The sequence below is a fragment of the Nomascus leucogenys genome, chromosome 14 (assembly GCF_006542625.1).
Source record: "Nomascus leucogenys isolate Asia chromosome 14, Asia_NLE_v1, whole genome shotgun sequence".
Lineage (NCBI taxonomy): Eukaryota > Metazoa > Chordata > Mammalia > Primates > Hylobatidae > Nomascus > Nomascus leucogenys.
In genome coordinates, this window is record NC_044394.1 from 12307253 (window position 1) to 12326835 (window position 19583).

General features: G+C 39.7%; 1 protein-coding gene across 1 annotated transcript in view; it reads right to left on the minus strand.

The window, feature by feature from the left end:
- Positions 1-18977, minus strand: part of FBXO11 (F-box protein 11) — a 100708-nt gene extending 81731 nt beyond the window's left edge. The window contains exon 1 of the mRNA XM_003262359.3: positions 18682-18977. Within this exon, the coding sequence (XP_003262407.1) occupies positions 18682-18910 (229 nt within the window). The 5' untranslated portion in view covers positions 18911-18977. The remainder of the gene's footprint in view (positions 1-18681) is intronic.
- Between the last annotated feature and the right edge of the window lie 606 nt (positions 18978-19583).

Here is a 19583-nt window from a genome sequence, read left to right on the forward strand (position 1 = left end):
AGAATCGCTTGAACCCAGGAGGGGGAGGTTGCAGCGAGCTGAGATCGCACCACTGCAATCCAGCATGGGCGACAGAGTGAGACTCTGTCTCAAAAAAAAAAAAAAAAAGTGAATCTTTCTACTGAAATTGTGATATAAACATGTAAAGATATTTGTATAGGGTTGTTTGCTGCAGTTCTTTAACAGCATACAAGAATTTAAATGTTAACAGATAAATATTTAATACATTGTGGTACCTTCATGTAATAAAAGACTACTCTGCAACTGTAAAAAAGAATGAGGTAATCCTCTATTTATACTGATACAGAAAAATGCCCGGGATATCTTTAAGCAAAAAATGAAACTTAGGTTACAAAATAATACATACAGTGTGGTTTGTTTTTAATGAAAAGAAGTGTGTTTATATACACATCATTCAAAAAATTAAAAATAAGCCTGTGCAACAGTGAGACCCCTGTCTCTACCAAAAAAAAAATTAAAAATTAACTGAGCATGGTGGCACATGCCTGTGGTTCCAGCTAATCAAGACGCAGAGGTTGAGGCTACAGTAAGCTGTGATCAAGCCATTACACTCTAGTCTGGGTAAAAGAGCGACAAGGCCAGAAGCCGTGGCTCATGCCTGTAATCCCAGCACTTTTGGAGACTGAGGTGGACAGATCATCTGAGGTTGGGAGTTCAAGACCTGCCTGACCAACATGGAGAAACCCCATCTCTACTAAAAATACAAACTTAAGATGGGCATGGTGGCGTATACCTGTAATCCCAGCTACTCGGGAGGCTGAGGCAGGAGAACCACTTCAGCCCGGGAAGTGGAGGTTGTGGTGAGCTGAGATTGCACCATCACACTCCAGCCTGGGCAACAAGAGCGAAACTCTGTTTCAACAAAAAAAAAGGGGGGTGGGGGGGAATGAGACCCTATCTCGAAAAAAGGTTTTTTTTTGTTTTGTTTTGTTTTTTCAAAAGAACCAACACAAAAGAACAGTTAAGAGCTACCTCTGTAGAAAGAAAGAACAGGGAAAACAAAATAACTGGCTTTCCTCCTTAAATTCTATGTCCCATGCCAGTGGCTTATACCTGCAATCCCAGCACTTTGTGAGGCTGAGGTGGGAGGATCGCTTAAGGTCAAGAGTTCAACACCAACCTAGGAGACAAAGCAAGACCCTGTCTCTACAAAACACTTTGTGGGGCCAGGCATGGTGGCTCATGCTTGTAATCCCAGTACTTTGTGAGGCTGAGGTGGGCAAACTGCTGGAGCCCAGGAGTTCAAGGCCAGTCTGGGCAACATGGTGGAATCTCGTCTTTACAAAAAACACAAAAATTAGCCGGGCATGATGGCACATGCCTGTAGTCCCAGCTACTTAGGGGACTGAGGCAGGAGGATCACTTGAGCCTGGGAAGCAGAGGCTGCAATGAGCCGAGATTGTGCTACTGCATTCCAGCCTGAATGACTGAGACTCTGTCTCAAAAAAACCTATTAGCGGGCTTGGTGGGACACACCTGTAGTCCTAGCTACTGGCGCAGGTGAGGCAGAATGATCTCTTGAGCCTAGCAGTTCGAGGCTGCAGAGCAGTGACTGTGCCACTGTGTTCCTGCTGGGTGACGGAGTGAGACCCTGTCTGAAAAAAAAAAAAAAATCCCTAAAAAATAAAAGATATATATGTATTCTTTAATTCACTTAAGAATTTCTAGGGTGCCAGGCACTCATGATCTATACCGCTCACTTGGCACTTGCACATTTCTTTTGAGAGAGTATTCCATGCTCCCATCTATCCTTTGGAACCATAAACAGATCAACAGGTCCAACAACTCACTAATATGAAAAATGACTAGAATGATGATACAATTTTGGAACCAGAACAGGTAACATTATCATTACTGACTGGGAATCTGGAGATTTGGGCTCTAAATCCAAACATCACTCTGAACAAACCTCAAGAATTGGGACAGTGGTTCCTTCTATTCCAAACATTCTATAATACCATTCCTGACTAATTTACCATCTCCAAGATAATTTTAAAGTATCTAAACTAAACTGACACCAAAAAAGAAAGGATATAATCTTCTTTAGTGCCTCATTTTAGAATTTACCAGATGTTCTTTATGTCAGTCTAATAATTTAAATTCATTTTCTTTAGGTATCTTTTGAGTATATAATAGGAAAAAAATAGCTGAGCAACCTTTTTCTTTTAAAAATTACTTTCAACCACTCTGAAAGGTTAACTTACTTTTAGGCTTGTTCCTCTTTGGAATAACACTTAAAATTTCCTGTTAGACAGTTTTTCAGCCATTGCAATGTTCTACAAATCTTATTGCTATGATACAGTATCATGTGTTTATACACACCCAAGCACCCAAACCACACACACTTCAGAACTTCAACTGTAGCCCCTATCTGCTATATTTGGTTCTAGCTAGATAGTTCGAAGAGTCTGCTCATTTTTTTTGTTTCCACACAGATTAAAACACATCTGCTTTTTTTAAAACAGGTTACTCAAAGTAATTTCATTTTTCTTGGTTGAGTACTTAACTTCACCCAGTTTTTAATCATCTATGAACATATTTAATATGCTCAATAATGTAAATAAGTAATTATATGAACACACCTTGGACTAGAGAAGAAAGATGAAGGAAAACAGAAACAATCATTCACTAAGTGTCTACGTGCAAATGGTTAGCAGTACTTTTTTATAAGTTAGCAGTACTTTTTTATAAGCTAGTTTCCATAACATAACTTTTAAAAATCTCCCCCAACTGACACAACACCAATACGACCGCTTCATGAAAAAACAAAAGCTTTGTTTAAATCCGGTTATGTTGCTTTTGTTCCTTCTTCGGCTACTAAAAGTCACTGTTTCAGAGAAATACATTAAATAAATCTGTGATCGGCTCTTCATAAAACCATGTAGACTATTCCCTAGAATCTATACTTACTGATTTTTCCTTAACCACACCAGTAGCTTCCACTTAAAAAACAAAAAAGCAACAAAATTTAGTTGATCTCTTTAATGAAGGTTTTTTACTGTGCTTTCTCAGGAAAACACTTGTTTTCTCTTGGTTTAGGTTTATAAGAAGCCTGTAAGATGGTCCGATAACTAATCAAGTGAGTGTGAGATGAGTCAATCAAAAATCTAAGAACTAAATTTATGTTTCAAAGTCCTACATTTTTAAAAAAAGTGGTTCCTACTTATTCCCAAACACATTCTTCTTAGAAATCCTCTTAGAAAGTGAGAGGGTTTTTTTTTTTTAAACCAATAATGATGAAATTATTTCCCTTAGCAATCTGTTTCAACACCTAATAAACTGACAGTCACTAATTTCTTCACAGGTAAACTCAAGTTTTACGAAAAGAAAATATGCCCCACATAAAATTATTAAACAGACATGAGTCCATACCACTAGGGTACCTTCAGAAAAAATAGCCACCTGTTGTGATCAACATTAAATTCCTCTTTTCTAATTATCCAGTTCATTTGCACACTAAATTTTTCATCTTCCATCATTCAACAGGCATGTGAGCAAAATATTTGTACGTATTTACTACCATAATCAAATTATCTGATGCAAAAAGAATTTTATGCTACAGTCGTAAACTTATCCTGGAAAGACAGAATCACTGGTTCAGAGTCCCAAGTATCAACTTCCTGGGCTCAAGCAATCCTCCTGCTTCAGTCTCCTGAGTAGCTAGGACTACAGGTACATGCCACCAGGCCTGGCTAATTTTTATTATTTATTTATTTATTTATTTATTTATTTATTTATTTCAGAGACAGGGTCTCAGTATGTTGGTAGGCTGGTCTTGAACTCTTGGTCTTAAAGAATCCTCTCACCTCATCCTTCCAAAATGCTAGGACTGCAGGCATGAGCCACGGTGCGTGGACTAATTTTATGAACTGACTTCCTGATTATCAGTTATCCTTATTTACTAGAAATAATATAGTCAATTATCATCCTAAAGTTGCTGTGAATAAAAATATAGATGTCTATAAATTAATAAGCACTTAAAGCACACTTCCAGCATTAAAAATATGTAACATTTAAGCTTTTATTCAAATTTAAAATGCCCTACATGGGGACTGTGTCATCAATCAAGTAGTATGAGTTCACGACACAATCAGAATTATAAAATTATTGGCAGGGCACGGTGGCTCACACCTGTAATCCCAGCACTTGGGAGGCCGAGGTGGGTGATCACCTGAGGTCAGGAGTTTGAGACCAGCCTGGCCAACATGACGAAACCCCATCTCTACTAAAAATACAAAAAGTTAGCTGGACATAGAGGCAAGCGCCTATAACCCCAACTACTTGGGAGGCTGAGGCAGGAGACTGCTTGAACTCGGGAGGCAGAGGTTGCAGCGAGCCAAGACTGTGCCATCGTGCTCCAGTCTGGGCGACAGAGCGAGACCCTGTCTAAAAAAAAAAAAAAAGAGTATTATTATTATTGAGACACAGTCTTGCTCCATTGCTCAGGCCGGAATGCAGTGGTGCCATCATAGCTCACTGCAGCCTTGACCTCTAGAACTTAAGTGATCCTCCCATCTCAGCCTCCTGAGCAGTTGGGACCACAGGCATGTGCCACCACACCGGGGTATTTTTTTTTTTAATTTTTTTGTAGAGATGGAGTCTCCCTATGTTGCTCTGACTAGTATCAAACTCCTGGGCTCAAGCGATCCTCCTGCCTCTGCCTCCCAATATGCTGGGATTACAGGCGTGAGCCACTGCCAAATTATTACTTTTTACTTTATTCTCATACATGAATACTATCTTCTTAACAAATGTTTAAGTGTACAATACAGTACTGCTGACTACAGGTACAATATTGTATGGCATAACTTATTCATCCTGCTTAACTGAAATTTCATGCCTGCTGACTAGTAACTCCACATTTCCCCCTCCCCTCCCTTTCACCCCTGACAACCACGATTCCACTCTTTGATTCTATAAATTTGACTATTTTAGATAACTTAAGTGAAATCATGCAGTATTTGTTTGTGACTGGCTAATTTCATTTAGCATAATGTCCTCAAAGTACATCAGTGTTGCACACTGCAGAATTCCTTAAGACTGAATAATATTCCATTGTATGTATACACCACATTTTCTTTATTTCTTCAGCTGTCAATGGACATGTTGTGGGCTGTTTCCACATCTTGGCTATTGTGAATAGTGCTATTATAAACATGGGAGTGCTGGTATTTCTTCAAGTTCTTGATTTCATTTCTTTTGAATAAATACTTGGAAGTAGAATTGCGGGATCATATGGTAGTTCTATTTTTAATTTTTTGAGGACCTCCACACTGTTTTCCATAATAGTTACACCACTTTGCATTTCTACCAACAGTGTATAAGGGGTTCAATTTCTCCATATCATCACCAACACTTGTCTTTTGTGTTTTTTTTAACAGTCATCCTAATAGGGATGAAAAGATATCTCATTGTGGTTTTTATTTGCATTTCCCTGATGATTAATGATGTTGAGCCTTTTTCCATATACCTGCTTGCCATCTGTATGTCTTCTCTGGAGAATGTCTATTGAAGTCGTTAGCTCATTTTCAAATAGGTTGTTAGTTTTTCTGCCACTAAGTTGTAGAAGTTCCTTAAATATTTTGGAGATTAACTCCTTATCAGATAAATGGTTTGCAAATATTTTCTCCCACTTCATAGGATGTTCTTTCACTTTGTTGACTGTTTCCTTTGCTGTGTAGAAGCTTTGTAGTTTGATGTCTCACTTGTCTATTTTTACTTTTGTTGCCTCTCCTTTAGGTGTTATATCCATGAAATCACTGCCAAAGACAATGTCACGAAGCCTCCCTCCCTGTAGATTCCACATACAGTATTTGAAAAGCAAAGAAATGTAAAAGAACAACAAAAATCAACTCACCACCACCATCCCAAGATATTAGTTAAGAATTCACCCAAAATTTTTAGATATTTCACCCAAAAGGGTATATATTCTGTTTCAGTGCATGTGTTATTAACACATGTCATTGATTGGTATGTAACACTTTCCTAGCCCCCTAAAACCAGGGACTTAACTTTACATACTCTGATCAACCTCCCTATATCCAGATCTTCCAGCTCAGTTTTCAACTCTAGATATTTCAGCTACAAGGTTCTCACATGATACAGAAATAGAGTACAGGTTTCCTCTGACATGCTGCAATGCAGAATCAGAAAGATTCATAAAGGCATCCTGGGAGTTACAACTACTACTTGCTATGTGGGATTAAACATGCTTATGAGGAAACAAAATGGTGTTTTATCTTTGCAATTGAGGTGCTTAGATTCTAGCAACATATAATTTAATTTAAACCTGTCCTCCTACCTTCAATTTCTAAATACATGGCCAAAACAATGAATGTAACAGCCAAAACAATGAATATAATGAATATAATGAATATAATGAAAAAAGCTAATACCACAAAAACAAGATTAATAACCCCAACTCTGCAGTTAATTTTCTTATCAGGCATTTTTTTTTTAAGTCATTTACATCAAAATGCTATAACCTAATCGCTAGGCTGCAACAACTTTTGAAGTGTGGTCCAAAGGCAATTCAATAAATAATTACCAGCCTGGTTCACATGGTGAAACCCTGTCTCTACTAAAAATACAAAAAAATGAGCCAGGCATGGTGGCACGTGCCTGCAATCCCAGCTACTCCGGAGGCTGAGGCACGAGAACTGCTTGGACCCAGGAGTAGAGGCTGCAGTGACTCAACATTGCACCACTGCACTCCAGCCTGGATGACATAGTGATACTCTGTCTCAAAAAAATAAAATAAATAAATAAGTAAATAAATAAATAAGTGACAGAACATATACCAGACCGTGGGGGTCAAAACAAGCCTTCATCTTATTAACATTTCACAGAAAACTCTTTTAACATACTCTGCTGGTCTTGCAAACAGTCTAAGGCTACGGTTACAAATGAAACTTCAGTGTTTTATAAATACATATAAATCACATGTGTATGTGCATATATATACACACACTGGAGATATAAGGATAGACAGATTTATGTATCTCTATCCTTAGAAATACGTAGGTATCTTATTCAGGCAGAAAAACATGGGGTGGCTCAGGAGATAAATTATTAATCTATTCAATACAAAAGTTGATTTCTACTTGATAGAAGAAAAATTAAAAACCAGAAGACAATGAAAATAAAACCAACAAGCTTAGTTGCAATTCATACTAATTTCAAATTTTATTTAAACTCGGTTTCTTAAGTTCCACAAGGGCAAGAACTACGTTTGTAGGGTAATAACCTAACAAATTTAAACCTTGCTGATTTATACTGGCACCCCAAATGATACAGAATTTTAGGGCATCTCAGAAGTCATCTTATTCAAAAATCCTCTAATTTAAAGATAAGATTAAGAAACCACTCTGGAAAAAGGGAAGACATAAAAGTCACCCTGAAGCAGCTCAGGCTCCTTATTCCCAAACTTAGGGATAATGTTCAGTAAATGGCAACATTTACTGAACGAGGCTATGTGTTGAAAAAAGAAAATGGAAAGCAAGGGCAGTCTCCTCCACACTGCTTTTTGTGGATAAGAAAGAGCAACTGCTAGCATTAACACTGGACTGGTTAAGTGCTGAAAGAGCAAACGTGAAATAATGAAATGTTCCTCCTTTGCTATCTAAGGCTACTATATCATCAATTTCAAGCCAGTAGTTCCTGATGAACACAGTCCCATCTGTCATTCTCAGGGGATACTTGTATCATGAGGAATACAAGTTTATATGCCACTAGCACTTTAGTACAAGCTTTCACTTGAAGAACTTATCAAGGATGCTGGGCAGAGGCACTTTTTCACCTTCCTCTTATACACCAGGAACAGAAAGGTCCAGTCAAGGACCAGAAAAACATCTCTAAAAGCAAAATATGCCCCCATTTTTCTGTGAAAGTTTCACAAATTTAAAATAAGCTTATTGTAAGACAATAAAGGGTAGTCAAGAATACGCAGAAAACTAGAAATAACTGTCCAAATAATAGCAAAATATTTTCATAACAGTTAAAGAGATAAGCTTTAAAGAAGTAAAAAACAGGTTCCAAACTTAAGTGGAGAAACAAAATTACTTATCACCACTTCAGCAGCAAAAGGAAGCAAGTTTTTGGAACGAAGGCCCAGAATCACATATTAAAGTCCACAGTATATTTTTAAATTCTTAAATACAAAAAAGATGTCTTCCTCTCCTCAAAGCAACCCAACCGACAATCTTTGAGGGGAAATCAAAGCGATATTAAGTTAGTGAATAAACTTTCTGACTATTGGGAAAAAAATTCCTTAGATTTTTTAGACTGTATACTTGCAAAAACTTAAAATTAAAAGAACTATTAAATGTTTATGTGTCCAAAGTTTAAATGAATCAAATCTGTGGATAAAAAATTTTAGCACAAAAACAATGTTTACAATAACCCAACATATTTTAATAACAAATGTGGCTACCTGCAAAAAAATGAAAATGGAAAAGAACATGGCAGTCTCCTCCTCTGTTTTTTGTGGAAAAGGTTAACGCTGTAAGCCTCAAGACTGAACTGTTAAAGGCTACCAAGAGACTCAAGAAAAACATCAATATTTAAAATAAAATAATTTCCAATTATTTTAGTAACATAATTATGATGCCATTTTCACACACCTTAAAGCTGTTTTAGTTTCCATTTCTTGCAAAGTAAATGGAAATTTTGTCTTTGAGAAAATATCAGCAATGATATATGCTAAGGTATAAAACTCATATGGAATGTGGCAAATGTGTAAGAATGCTCACAAATGCAAAGAAAAAAATGCAGAAAAATAAAAAAAAGGAATGCTCACAGTAGCACTACTCCTGACATCCAAACACAAAAACAATCCTATATCCATCAACTGTAGAATGGATAAACTGTAGTATATTCATACAATGTAATATTAAACAGCAACAAGAATGAACAATGAAAAAACTAATGCTACAAGCAGCAATATGGATGAAGCTCACAACAATTATTAAGGGAGAATTCTGTCAGACACATAGGAGTACATACTGGGGGGTTACATTTACATAAAGTTAAGAAACAGGTACAAGTAATCCAAGCAATCAGAAAGATGGGGTTGGGAGTAGTGACTAGGAAGGCCCTTCAAGGGGGACACTTCTGGGATACTGGTAGTGCTTTATTCCTTGCTGTAGGTATTTTTGGTTACACAGATGTGTTTACTTCATGAAAAGTAATCAAGCTGTATACTGATGATTTGTGCACTTATATATTTCAATTACAAGCTTAAAGAAGATTAATAGAAATTATTTCCACAATTTAAATAACCATATAGTTTTTGTTGTTGTTGTTGTTTTTGGGACAGAGTTTCACTCTTTCACCCGGGCTGGAGTGCAGTGGCACGATCTGGGCTCACTGCAACCTCTGCCTTCTGGTTTCAGGCGATTCTCCTGCCTCAGCCTCCCGAGTAGCTGGGATTACAGGCACCTGCCACCATACCCGGCTAGCCAATTTCTGTATTTTTAGTAGAGACAGGGTTTCACCACGTTGGCCAGGCTGGTCTCGAACTCCAGACCTCGTGATCCACCTGCCTCAGCCTCCCAAAGTGCTGGGATTGCAGGCATGAGCCACCATGCCCGGCCGTAACTATACAGTTTTAAACGTATATAGCCCATTTATTTTTTAAAAACTATAGACTGTTTCTAATTCAAATGACTATTGCTAATGCAAATGATTCATACATACTCTACTTCTCTCCCTCACAATCCTCAACCCAAAATTAGTCTTTTGAGTATTTTTTAAAAAGTGAAACTTTAGGAGAAAAATTTAAAAGTCAGAAAAAGATCAGGAAAAGAAATAAACATGTAATGTTAAGTGATTCTTGCAGGAATCCTCTACTCTCCCCCTCCTCCAATACCTTATTTGCCTCTGAAGAATCACTCCTACCCAAAAGGTCTTTCCCCAAATTGTTTCTTTTCTTTTCTTTTCTTTTTTCTCTTTTTTTTTTGAGACAAGGTTTTAAAACTCTGTCACCCAGGCTGGAGTGCAGTGGCCCCATCACAGTTCACTCTAGCCTTGACCTCCCTGGCTCAGGTGATCCTCTCACCTCAACCTCCTGAGTAGCTGGGACTACAGGCATGGGCCACCACCCCCCAGCTAATCTTGTATTTTTTGTAGAGACAGGGTTTCGTCATGTTGCCCAGCCTGGTCTCAAACTCCTGGGCTCAAGCGATCCACCCCACCCAGCCTCCCAAAAAGTGCTAGGATTACAGGCGTGAGCCACTATGCCCAGCCCAATTGTTTAATTTCGCTTCCCTCTTTTACTTGGCCTAAAATACCAAAATTTGACAAGTTACCATAATCAGTCTCTTAAAAATGCAAATGTCTTTCAGAGAATTAATGAAGACATCAGTCATTCATACATAACTGTGAAGTAGTTTAGTGGCTACTTTTATGTATTGCTGACCTTATATGAAAAAAAGTGAGCGAGTCTATAATTTCCTTTACCATAAGAACACTTTGCTAAAAATACTAGCTTTCAAAATATAGTGCCTTACTCCAACTTGTATTTCTTTCAACAAATCTTCTTTGATCTTTCTTCTTTACTATGACAGAAGTCTGGAAAGACTCCTACTTTTCATGTGTTAAATTTTATTCACTTCTAATTCCCTTTAAAGCTTGTTTTTTTCTTTTTTCAAAAAGTTATGACTAATTATGTGGGAAGAAACAATAACTAGTGACATACATACCAAAGTTGTCCATCTCAAAATATAACAAGGGAATAAAAAATAGTTATATGCTCTTCCTCTTCCCCATCCCCTTTCCTAAGTGTTAGAATCTCATAAAGCCACATGTTCTTATCTACAGTATGTTAATATACTATGAATGCAAGATAGAAAAATCTATGCTTGGATATAAAAAAGAATTATTGTATCTAAACCCAAGTAGAGTTGGCAAATCAGCAAAGGCTAAACTGATTCAAGTCAGTTGGTTATACTACAGTAACAAAGACACCAATATCAAAGGTTAAACCCACATAGTGGCCAGTTAATTTCACAGTAAAGAAAAACTTCTGGTCGGGTGAGGTGGCTCACGCCTGTAATCCCAGCATTTCGGGAGGCTGAGGCAGGCAGATCACTTTACATCATGAGTTTGAGACCAGCTTGGCCAACATGGCGAAACCCCGTCTCTACTAAAAATACAAAAATTAGCCAGGCGTGGTGGTGTGCTCCGAGCTACTCAGGAGGCTGAGGCAGGAGAATCGCTTGAACCCAGGGGGCAGAGGTTGCAGTGAGCCAAGATCACACCATTGCACTCCAGCCTGGGTGACAGAGTGAGACTGTGTCTCAAACCAAAAAAAAAAAAAAAAAAAAAGGAAAAGAAAAAAGAAAAATTTCCAACAAAGATTTTGCTACAATTCAACTTGACCATCTGGAAAAGGAGTGTTGTTCACTAGGGAAAAAGAGTAAAAATGAGATTATCACTATTATCAGAAAAATAACTAAAAGTACATATTCTTACTCCATTTCTAGCCTTCAAATAATTTCTAAGTATGAGAAAATACAAAAGCTCTCTTCACACACACACAAAAGGATGAATGACACCTCTTCTCTCATGAGATGTGAAAACATTCCTTAATGTTTTTTAAGGTTTAGTCACCATATGGAAGAAAACAATTTTCTCCCCTTTTCGAACACAGCCCCATGATCTTCATTTGTTAAAAAGAACAAAACATTTAACAACGGGGTTTTTGGAAACTGGGAGAGCAAGCAATTAACATATTGAACTCACACTTGCTTTAACATGCTATCTTATTTGGGGTGTTTAAAAAATGTTTTAAATGCAATTAATGCATTCATTTTCAAAAGAAAATAAATATTTTTGGTATTTGCCTTCAACTGAAATAAATCATGTAAAGGAAGTTAGTTGGTTTCATTTCTCTATTTTCTAAGGATTAAGTTTAAGCACATTTTTCGTGCTAACCAAACACATATAAAAACTCCAAGCTACACATATAAGAAATACACCAAACCATGGTGAGAAAAGAATATTTAGTCCACAAACCAGTCAAAATTACCACTGAAGTCTAAAACTAATTTAACGCACATTTTTCTCCTCCTGAAATAGTCCAGCCTATAACCATCAGCTAAAATCAGTTAATACCCTTTATTCATAACTTATGAGTAATTCAGGGGAAATCTACCCTTCTTTGTATAGTGAGTGCTTAATGATCTCATCAACACACTGGAAAAACATGCTGGTCAATCAGTACAGTCTCATCTTGAGACAAATCTACATGAGAGGTAAAATTATAATCAGAAGATTACTTGAAAAATATGAAACCAGATAAGTCAACAATCAATAGCATCACACTAGTATAGCCATCTCCAATAGGACAGATGGAATAGGACAGGGGATAGATCTGCTTCAAGGGCCAGGTTATTGCATCCCCTGAAAGTTATACAGACATTCTGCCAAATGTATTTTGTTATCTTCCCTTGTTTATAGAAAGATTAGGTGATACAAATCAATTTTGAAATTTTTTTGCTACTTACTATGCATCTTCATTGTTGTATAGCTGAGCCTCTGTTTCTTCATTTATTTAAAAAAAAAAAAAACGTAATAAAATCTCTTACAGAATTGGTATAAGGGGTCCAGGCACGGTGGCTCACGTCTGTAATCCCAGCACTTTGGGAGGCCAAGGCGGGTGGATCACAAGGTCAGGAGATCGAGACCATCCTGGCTAACGTGGTGAAATCTGGTCTCTACTAAAAATACAAAAAATTAGCCGGGCGTGGTGGCGGGCACCTATAGTCCCAGCTACTCAGAAGGCTGAGGCAGGAGAATGGTGTGAACCCGTGAGGCGGAGATTGCAGTCAGCCGAGATTGCGCCACTGTACTCCAGCCTGGGCGACATAGCAAGACTCCATCTCAAATAATAATAATAATAATAACAATTGGTATAAGGGTTCAACAAGTCAGTTTTTCTGAGGTTATAACAAGTCATACAGATTGAATTTTATCTCTTGGGTTTAATTTTATACAGCACTGATACAATCCCTTATTTTTTATATTTAAAAGACCTATCATTTATTAAATATCTATCATGTGCTAGGTACTTTACTATCTCTCATCTTTACAAACGTTCTATAAGGCAGGTGTGATTCCCACTTGAAAGATTACAAAGGCTCAGAGAGGTAACATTGCTCACCAAATGTTAAATAGCTAATCAGATGTGTAGTCAGGATTAGAACCCAGATCTAGCTAGCTTTAACCCTGAGCTCTTTACCTCATACTGTCTCCTTCCTTATAGTGTATCTTCCTAATTTTATTTTCACAGGGTAGCAACTGCAATTTGGGGAATACTTTGCCAACAAAGTCACATACTATAATTCTGTGGAAGGTAAGAATGTATTTCAAAGGTCTGATAAATCAGTCGTAAGGTCTAAAACAGAGTAATACTTCAAAGATAAGTGGACAAGATAGAAACAAAATAAGAGTAACTTTAATATCAGGGATAAATAGGGGGACACTAAAAGACCTCATGTTGAAATAGCTCATTACTGTAGACTGGTTATTTTCAAAGTTAAAACAAACAGCGGCGGGGCAGGGAGACTTGAGAAAATACTCAAACCAGGGGTTCTCACTAACAGATCAGGAACTACTTGTGGTTCCTGCCTTACCTAGTAGGTCTCCAAGCTGGTTGGCCTTCCCTTGGGTTTGTCAGAGTTTCCAGTAAAGGGAGAAAAGCAGGATAAGAAGAGCTCTTAGGCCTCATCAGCAGAACTTTATCACTAATAGCAACACTACCGTGTTTCTATCCCTCAAGTAAGTTCCAAGCTTTGAGAAAATAGGCTCTTTTTACAGCTCCCATACTTTCTGCCCCCAAAAGGTTGAGTGGCACTGTGTCCTCTCATGGGATACATTTGGAAGGGTTAGCCACCAGATAACAGAGTAGTACCCCACAGTACTTACTTCCTAAAACAGGAAAAATCATGTTTCTTGTCCAGAACTCCTCTATTAAGACTGCAGAGGATCCACGAAGGTAAAATATCACGTGCTAGAACAATGCCACAGAAAGTATAACTAGCATTCCTGACTAGAACAGCAAGGAGTGTTTCCTGGCTGCTGCATATTATAAATATATAGCTCATTCCTCATTAGTACAGTGTCAAGAAAAAAGTATATATATATGTGTATATATGTATGTGTGTATATATATGTGTATATATGTGTGTATATATGTATGTGTGTATATATATGTGTGTATATATATGTGTGTATATATGTGTGTATATATATATGTGTATATATATATGTGTGTGTATATATATATCCCGACCAGGAATATTTTACGTAATATTATACGTACTGAATGATTTCAATTTTTAAAAACTCTGTAATTCCATTGTCATAGGTAAGATTTTTATCCCACAAATATGGGATTAGAGAGACTAGGTGTTTATTCTACAAGATTAGTTCAGAGTAGAAATGAATAGCAAAATCTATTAATGCATTCATTAAATTTCTTGAACCATAAATATCACAATTAAATTTTCAGCACTTCAAAACAGTCCTGTGACTTTTCCAGTAACTAGAAAAAAATTACATCTATTTTTAAAAACTCCCATGTCAAGATTATTTCCAGAATCCAAATCCATCTTCTATTAAAAGGTAATAAATGAGAAACTAATAACAGTTATTAGATTCCAGGTAGGAGAATTTAGTAGCTGGAGGCAGGTGTACGAAGGGGACTTTTGAATTTTAAACTATGTAGAAATATTACCTATTCAAAGTAATTAATTTTATTTATTATTTATTTTTTTGAGATGGAGTCTCATTCTGTCACCCAGGCTGGAGTGCAGTGGTGCAATCTCAGTTCAAAGTAACTAATTTTAAAACTAAAAATTACTGATGAGAACACATAGCACTTCTGTAGACTTGTAAGCTTTCCCCATACTTTGTAGTATCTAAAAAAATATTACAAAATACATTCTTGCAGTAAAGACAATAAATTCATCAGAACAGGTTGCAAAAGATAACTCTTTCTAGAATTTTAAAACAAAACAAATATCAAAAGTTCAATCCCACACTGTTTCATTAAATCATGGACTATATTACCGAATTGTCACTGCGTAAAATACAATTTTTTTTTTTTTTGAGACAGAGTCTTGCACTGTGTCACCTGGGCTGGAGTGCAATGGTGTGATTTCAGCTCACTGCAACCTCAGCCTCCCGGGTTCAAGCGATTCTCCTGCCTCAGCCTCCTGAGTAGCTGGGATTACAGGTGTGAGCCGCCATGCCTGGCTCACTTTTGTATTTTTAGTTAAGACGAGGTTTCACTATGTTGGCCAGGCTGGTCTTGAACTCCTGACCTCGTGATCCACCTGCCTCGACCTCCCAAAGTGCTGGGATTACAGGCGTGAGCCATCGCTCTGGGCCTGTAAAATACAATTCTACTAGCTTAATGTGGTACATGAAATCCCAATCTCAGGAATTTAAGAAACTAAAAAAGCTAATGATTAGGCTAGTATTTAGTCTTAGGATAGCTGATCATTTCAGCTAACGAGTGAACACAATATTCCACGAAATACCCAGGCCAATATTTCCTTACGTGGGGGTGTAAGAAATGCTCCCCCATGGAAAGCTTTGAAAAATCCTCATAAGATTTTAATCTATAGGGTCTAGTTTCTTTCTTCTTCAAACACTGGCCATTACAGATAAGACAAATTGTATATACACACACATACATAATGTATGCACAAACATATATATACACAAATATACCCACATACACATATACATACACACGTGGGTATGTAAATATATTTAAAAGCGGTGTCAAGGAAGTTTTTATACCAATTAACCTGTGGGCAAGGAAGCAGCTAAAGACCATTCTGACAGACTTTTTGCCTGAAAACATATTATACTGTAACTATTTTATTACCACTAAAGAACTAAAATGCATCTTTATATAAAACAAATGATTTTTATGCAGTCTGAACTAGTTTGTCTCAAAACAGCGAGTTTCACTTTGATTCCCTATCTGGAAAGTTGTCTGATCCACTATTAAATAACTCTATCCAAGATCCTAATGCAAATGTTACATATCCATTAAGAGTTAGTAAAAGGTAAAAAAAAAAAAATAAAAACAAAAACACCACACATACATTCTTAGCTTGTTCTTTAATTATCTTGTAATAATTAAACCCAGCATATTCTTAAACTGGCAACAACAAAATCCCTCCTTTCTTTCCAAACTAGAAAGTGACACTTTGTGTGCTCCATAAAACTTTCAAAATACAGTATTCTTAGTTAACTTCTGATCATTATATGAATTGGACATTTAAAAAAATGTAATTAAAATGTCAAATTTTCAAAGAATAACATTTTTACATATGGCTGGCAACATCTTTATTATTTTAGTTTACGAATTCATCTTAATGTTTCATTCATTTTAAGGCCATTTATGTGCCCTCTTTAAGACTCACACTATTTTCCCTAAAGCTCTGTTTCCTTCTGTGCCAACACGGAATCTCCAGAAAGGTTTCTACTAGCTGCAGAGAAGCAACAATTCTACAGTGAATTTCATTTACCATTTGGTTGGGTACACACTGAAATTTGGATTCATGAATATTGACAGCTTATGGACATCAATGAGAAGAAAACTGACACTCTGGCATATGACTGCCGACAACCAAGGCACTTTACTTCAAATAGAAATGGAACTAGATCTCAGTAGCTAACAATTTTGAACAAATGAATAAAAGTGTCCAAGACAAAATTACATCAACTAAGTTCGAAATTACACACAAATCTTGAAATGAAAATTCAGAGTAAACATTTTAAAATACACAATGAGACTAAATTGTATGCCTGACACGTTTTGATCTAATGCTAATATTATTAACCAATTACCACATCTTGAGAAAGCTCACTGTAGCAACAGAATCCTTAATATTAAATGCTAAAATTTCAATCGAGTGTCATTGTTTTCACAAAAATATTTGTCAACTGTACTACATATAGTGCCAATTCTGGAAGAAGACGAACATTATTTGAATGGAACATCAGAAGAACACTGATATACATATGTGAAAGGAAATAATGAGACTACAGATTTCTAAAATTTACCCCCAAAATGGTAAATGTATCAAAGAAATGAAACACTTTTACCAATTATGTTGCACAAGATCTCCAACTGCCTTGAAACATCACACTCTTTCAAGCAACATATAGCAAACTGCTTTCTCTAAGACTACCTTTAACAGTGACTGGTGAAAGCCTTTTAAACTATTTTCCGATTAACATCTCCCTCCTTCAGTTGTTAAATATTTTGATCCAAGTACAACAATGAAACCGTTTTTAAAGAAAAATGTGTAATTTAAAAACACATTTAATCTCAATCCCTTTAATCAACGGAGGTGTGACAACCAACGCATGTAAAATTAACCTTAATCCGCCAACTAAAACACGCAAAATGTCTCCTAACAATTCTCCTCCTCCTCAAAACAACAACCGTACACATAAATACGGTTCTGACCTCCACCACTACTGCGAACAGCTAATTAATAAAGAGAATGGTTATGTCTGGAGACCAAGGTGCAACACCCCCACCTCATAAACCTCCCAAAATAACCACATCATCCAAGTAGAACTGAACATTATTTTTGCTAAAGCAGGATTTCAACCCCGGGGAGCCTCAGCCCTTAGACAATGGTGGTTACCAGACAGTGCTGCACAGTTGGGTCCAAATGACACATTTCACTAGGCCTTGGACATAACACACACACGCGCGCGCGCGCACACACACACACACACACACACAAAATATCCCAAGGGGCCAGTTCTAAAAAAGGGGCGTTCAAACCCCACTAGGAGACAGAGAGTAGCACCGCGGCATGGGGGGTCGCTAGGGGAGGACAGGCGAGGGGGTGTCGATAGAGCGGAAGGGTAAACTGCACACGAGGGAGGGGACTGGAAATGGCCGATGGATTCTATATTTATTTATTTAAAGGTCTTGATTAAACGGGTCCTTCCCAGGGGTTCTGTAACTAAAGGCAAACTGCGCAGCAAACTGTGCGGTTGGGAGAGGAGTCGCTGCTCCCCCTACCCCGTGACCAGGGACGGGGGGCGGGGGAAACAAGTTCCCCTGCCAACACCACAGACCACCCCGATTCCCCTCTCCCGCTCCTCCCCAGGAAGGGGTAGGCTAACAGAGAAAAAAGGGGGAAAACAAGTTCCCCAGCCAACCCCACCACCCGATCGCTCCCAGTCGCTCCCCCCACCTACCACTAGAAAGAGGCAGACTAAACCATGGAAGGCGGCAGAAAACAGAGAAATCGCGCCGCTCGTCTTCCCCCCGGCCACCAACAGACTCCCGCGGGGTCTGTGAGCGAGCCGAGAAGCCAAAGGGATGGGTGGGGATGGAGGGTGCCAAGCCCCCGAAACCAAACAAAGCGCGGCCTGAGCGAGAGCCCGGGAGAGTAGGGAAGCCGCGGCTTTTCCTGCCGGCCGGGCCCGGCCCGGGCTGACACTGCGGCACCGGGGTACTCGCCTCCGCTCAGCTTGGGTCTCCCACCCCCCAGGGCGCGCAGGCCGCCCCCGCCCGCCCGCCCGCCCCGGCCCGCCCCGGCCTCCCTTCCCGCCCCGGCCTCCCTTCCCGCGGTGCCCGGGCCGGCGGGCGGCTGGGAGGGAGCGCGGCCTTACCCCGCTCGCCGACGTTGTTCCGCTCCTGAGGCAGCGGCGGAGGCGGCGGTGGCGGCGGCGGAGGCTGCTGCTGCTGCTGCTGCGGCGGCGGCGGAGGCTGCTGCTGGGGCGGCTGCTGCTGGGGCGGCTGCGGCGGCGGCTGCTGCGGGGGCTGCTGCTGCTGTTGCTGCACCGGGCGCGGCCGCGACACTCGCCTGGGTCTCCGGTTGGCGGCTCGGACGGAGTTCATTTGCCGGGCTGAGGTGGCGGCGTTGGCGGAGGGACACACACACGCACACGCACAGCGAGCTTTGGGGCAGGAGAAGGGGGTGGGGAGAGTAGGAGAGGGGGGAGGAAGAAGAGGGGGCGAGGGGAAGGGGAGACGCTGAGGGCGGAGGGGGCGAGCGGGACCCCGAGTCCGGAGAAAGGCCCGGATAGACAGACGGAGACCGAGCGAGGCCGGCCGGGCGGGCCTGACGCACGGGGAAGGCCGAGGCCGCCGGGCGGGGCGGCCGCGAGGGACGAAGGCAGAAAAACGGGCAGAGCGAGAGAAAGAAAGGGCGTCCGCCGCTTGGGGATCCCGAGGCGAAGCGCGGCGGCGGCGGCGGCGGCGGCGGCTGAGGAGACAGATCCCGGTCCCGCCGACTCGCGAGCGGCGTCTCCGGCAGCGGGGGGGAGTGGGTGGGCGGGTGAGGAAGGGAGAAAAAGAGGGAGAGAAGGGAGGGAGGGAGCAGGGGGCGCCCGGCTCTTTTTTTTCCCTCTTCCTCCCCCCCACACTCCCTGAAAGAGATTTCTGTGAGGAATTTTTCTCTCTTTCTTCGGCCTCTTCTCTCTCCTCCCCCCCTTCTCTCCTCGGCGAAGGGGAAATGAGTGTGAAGGGAGGAGATAGGGGGAAAAAGAGGCGTCGTCGTTTCTCCTCCTTA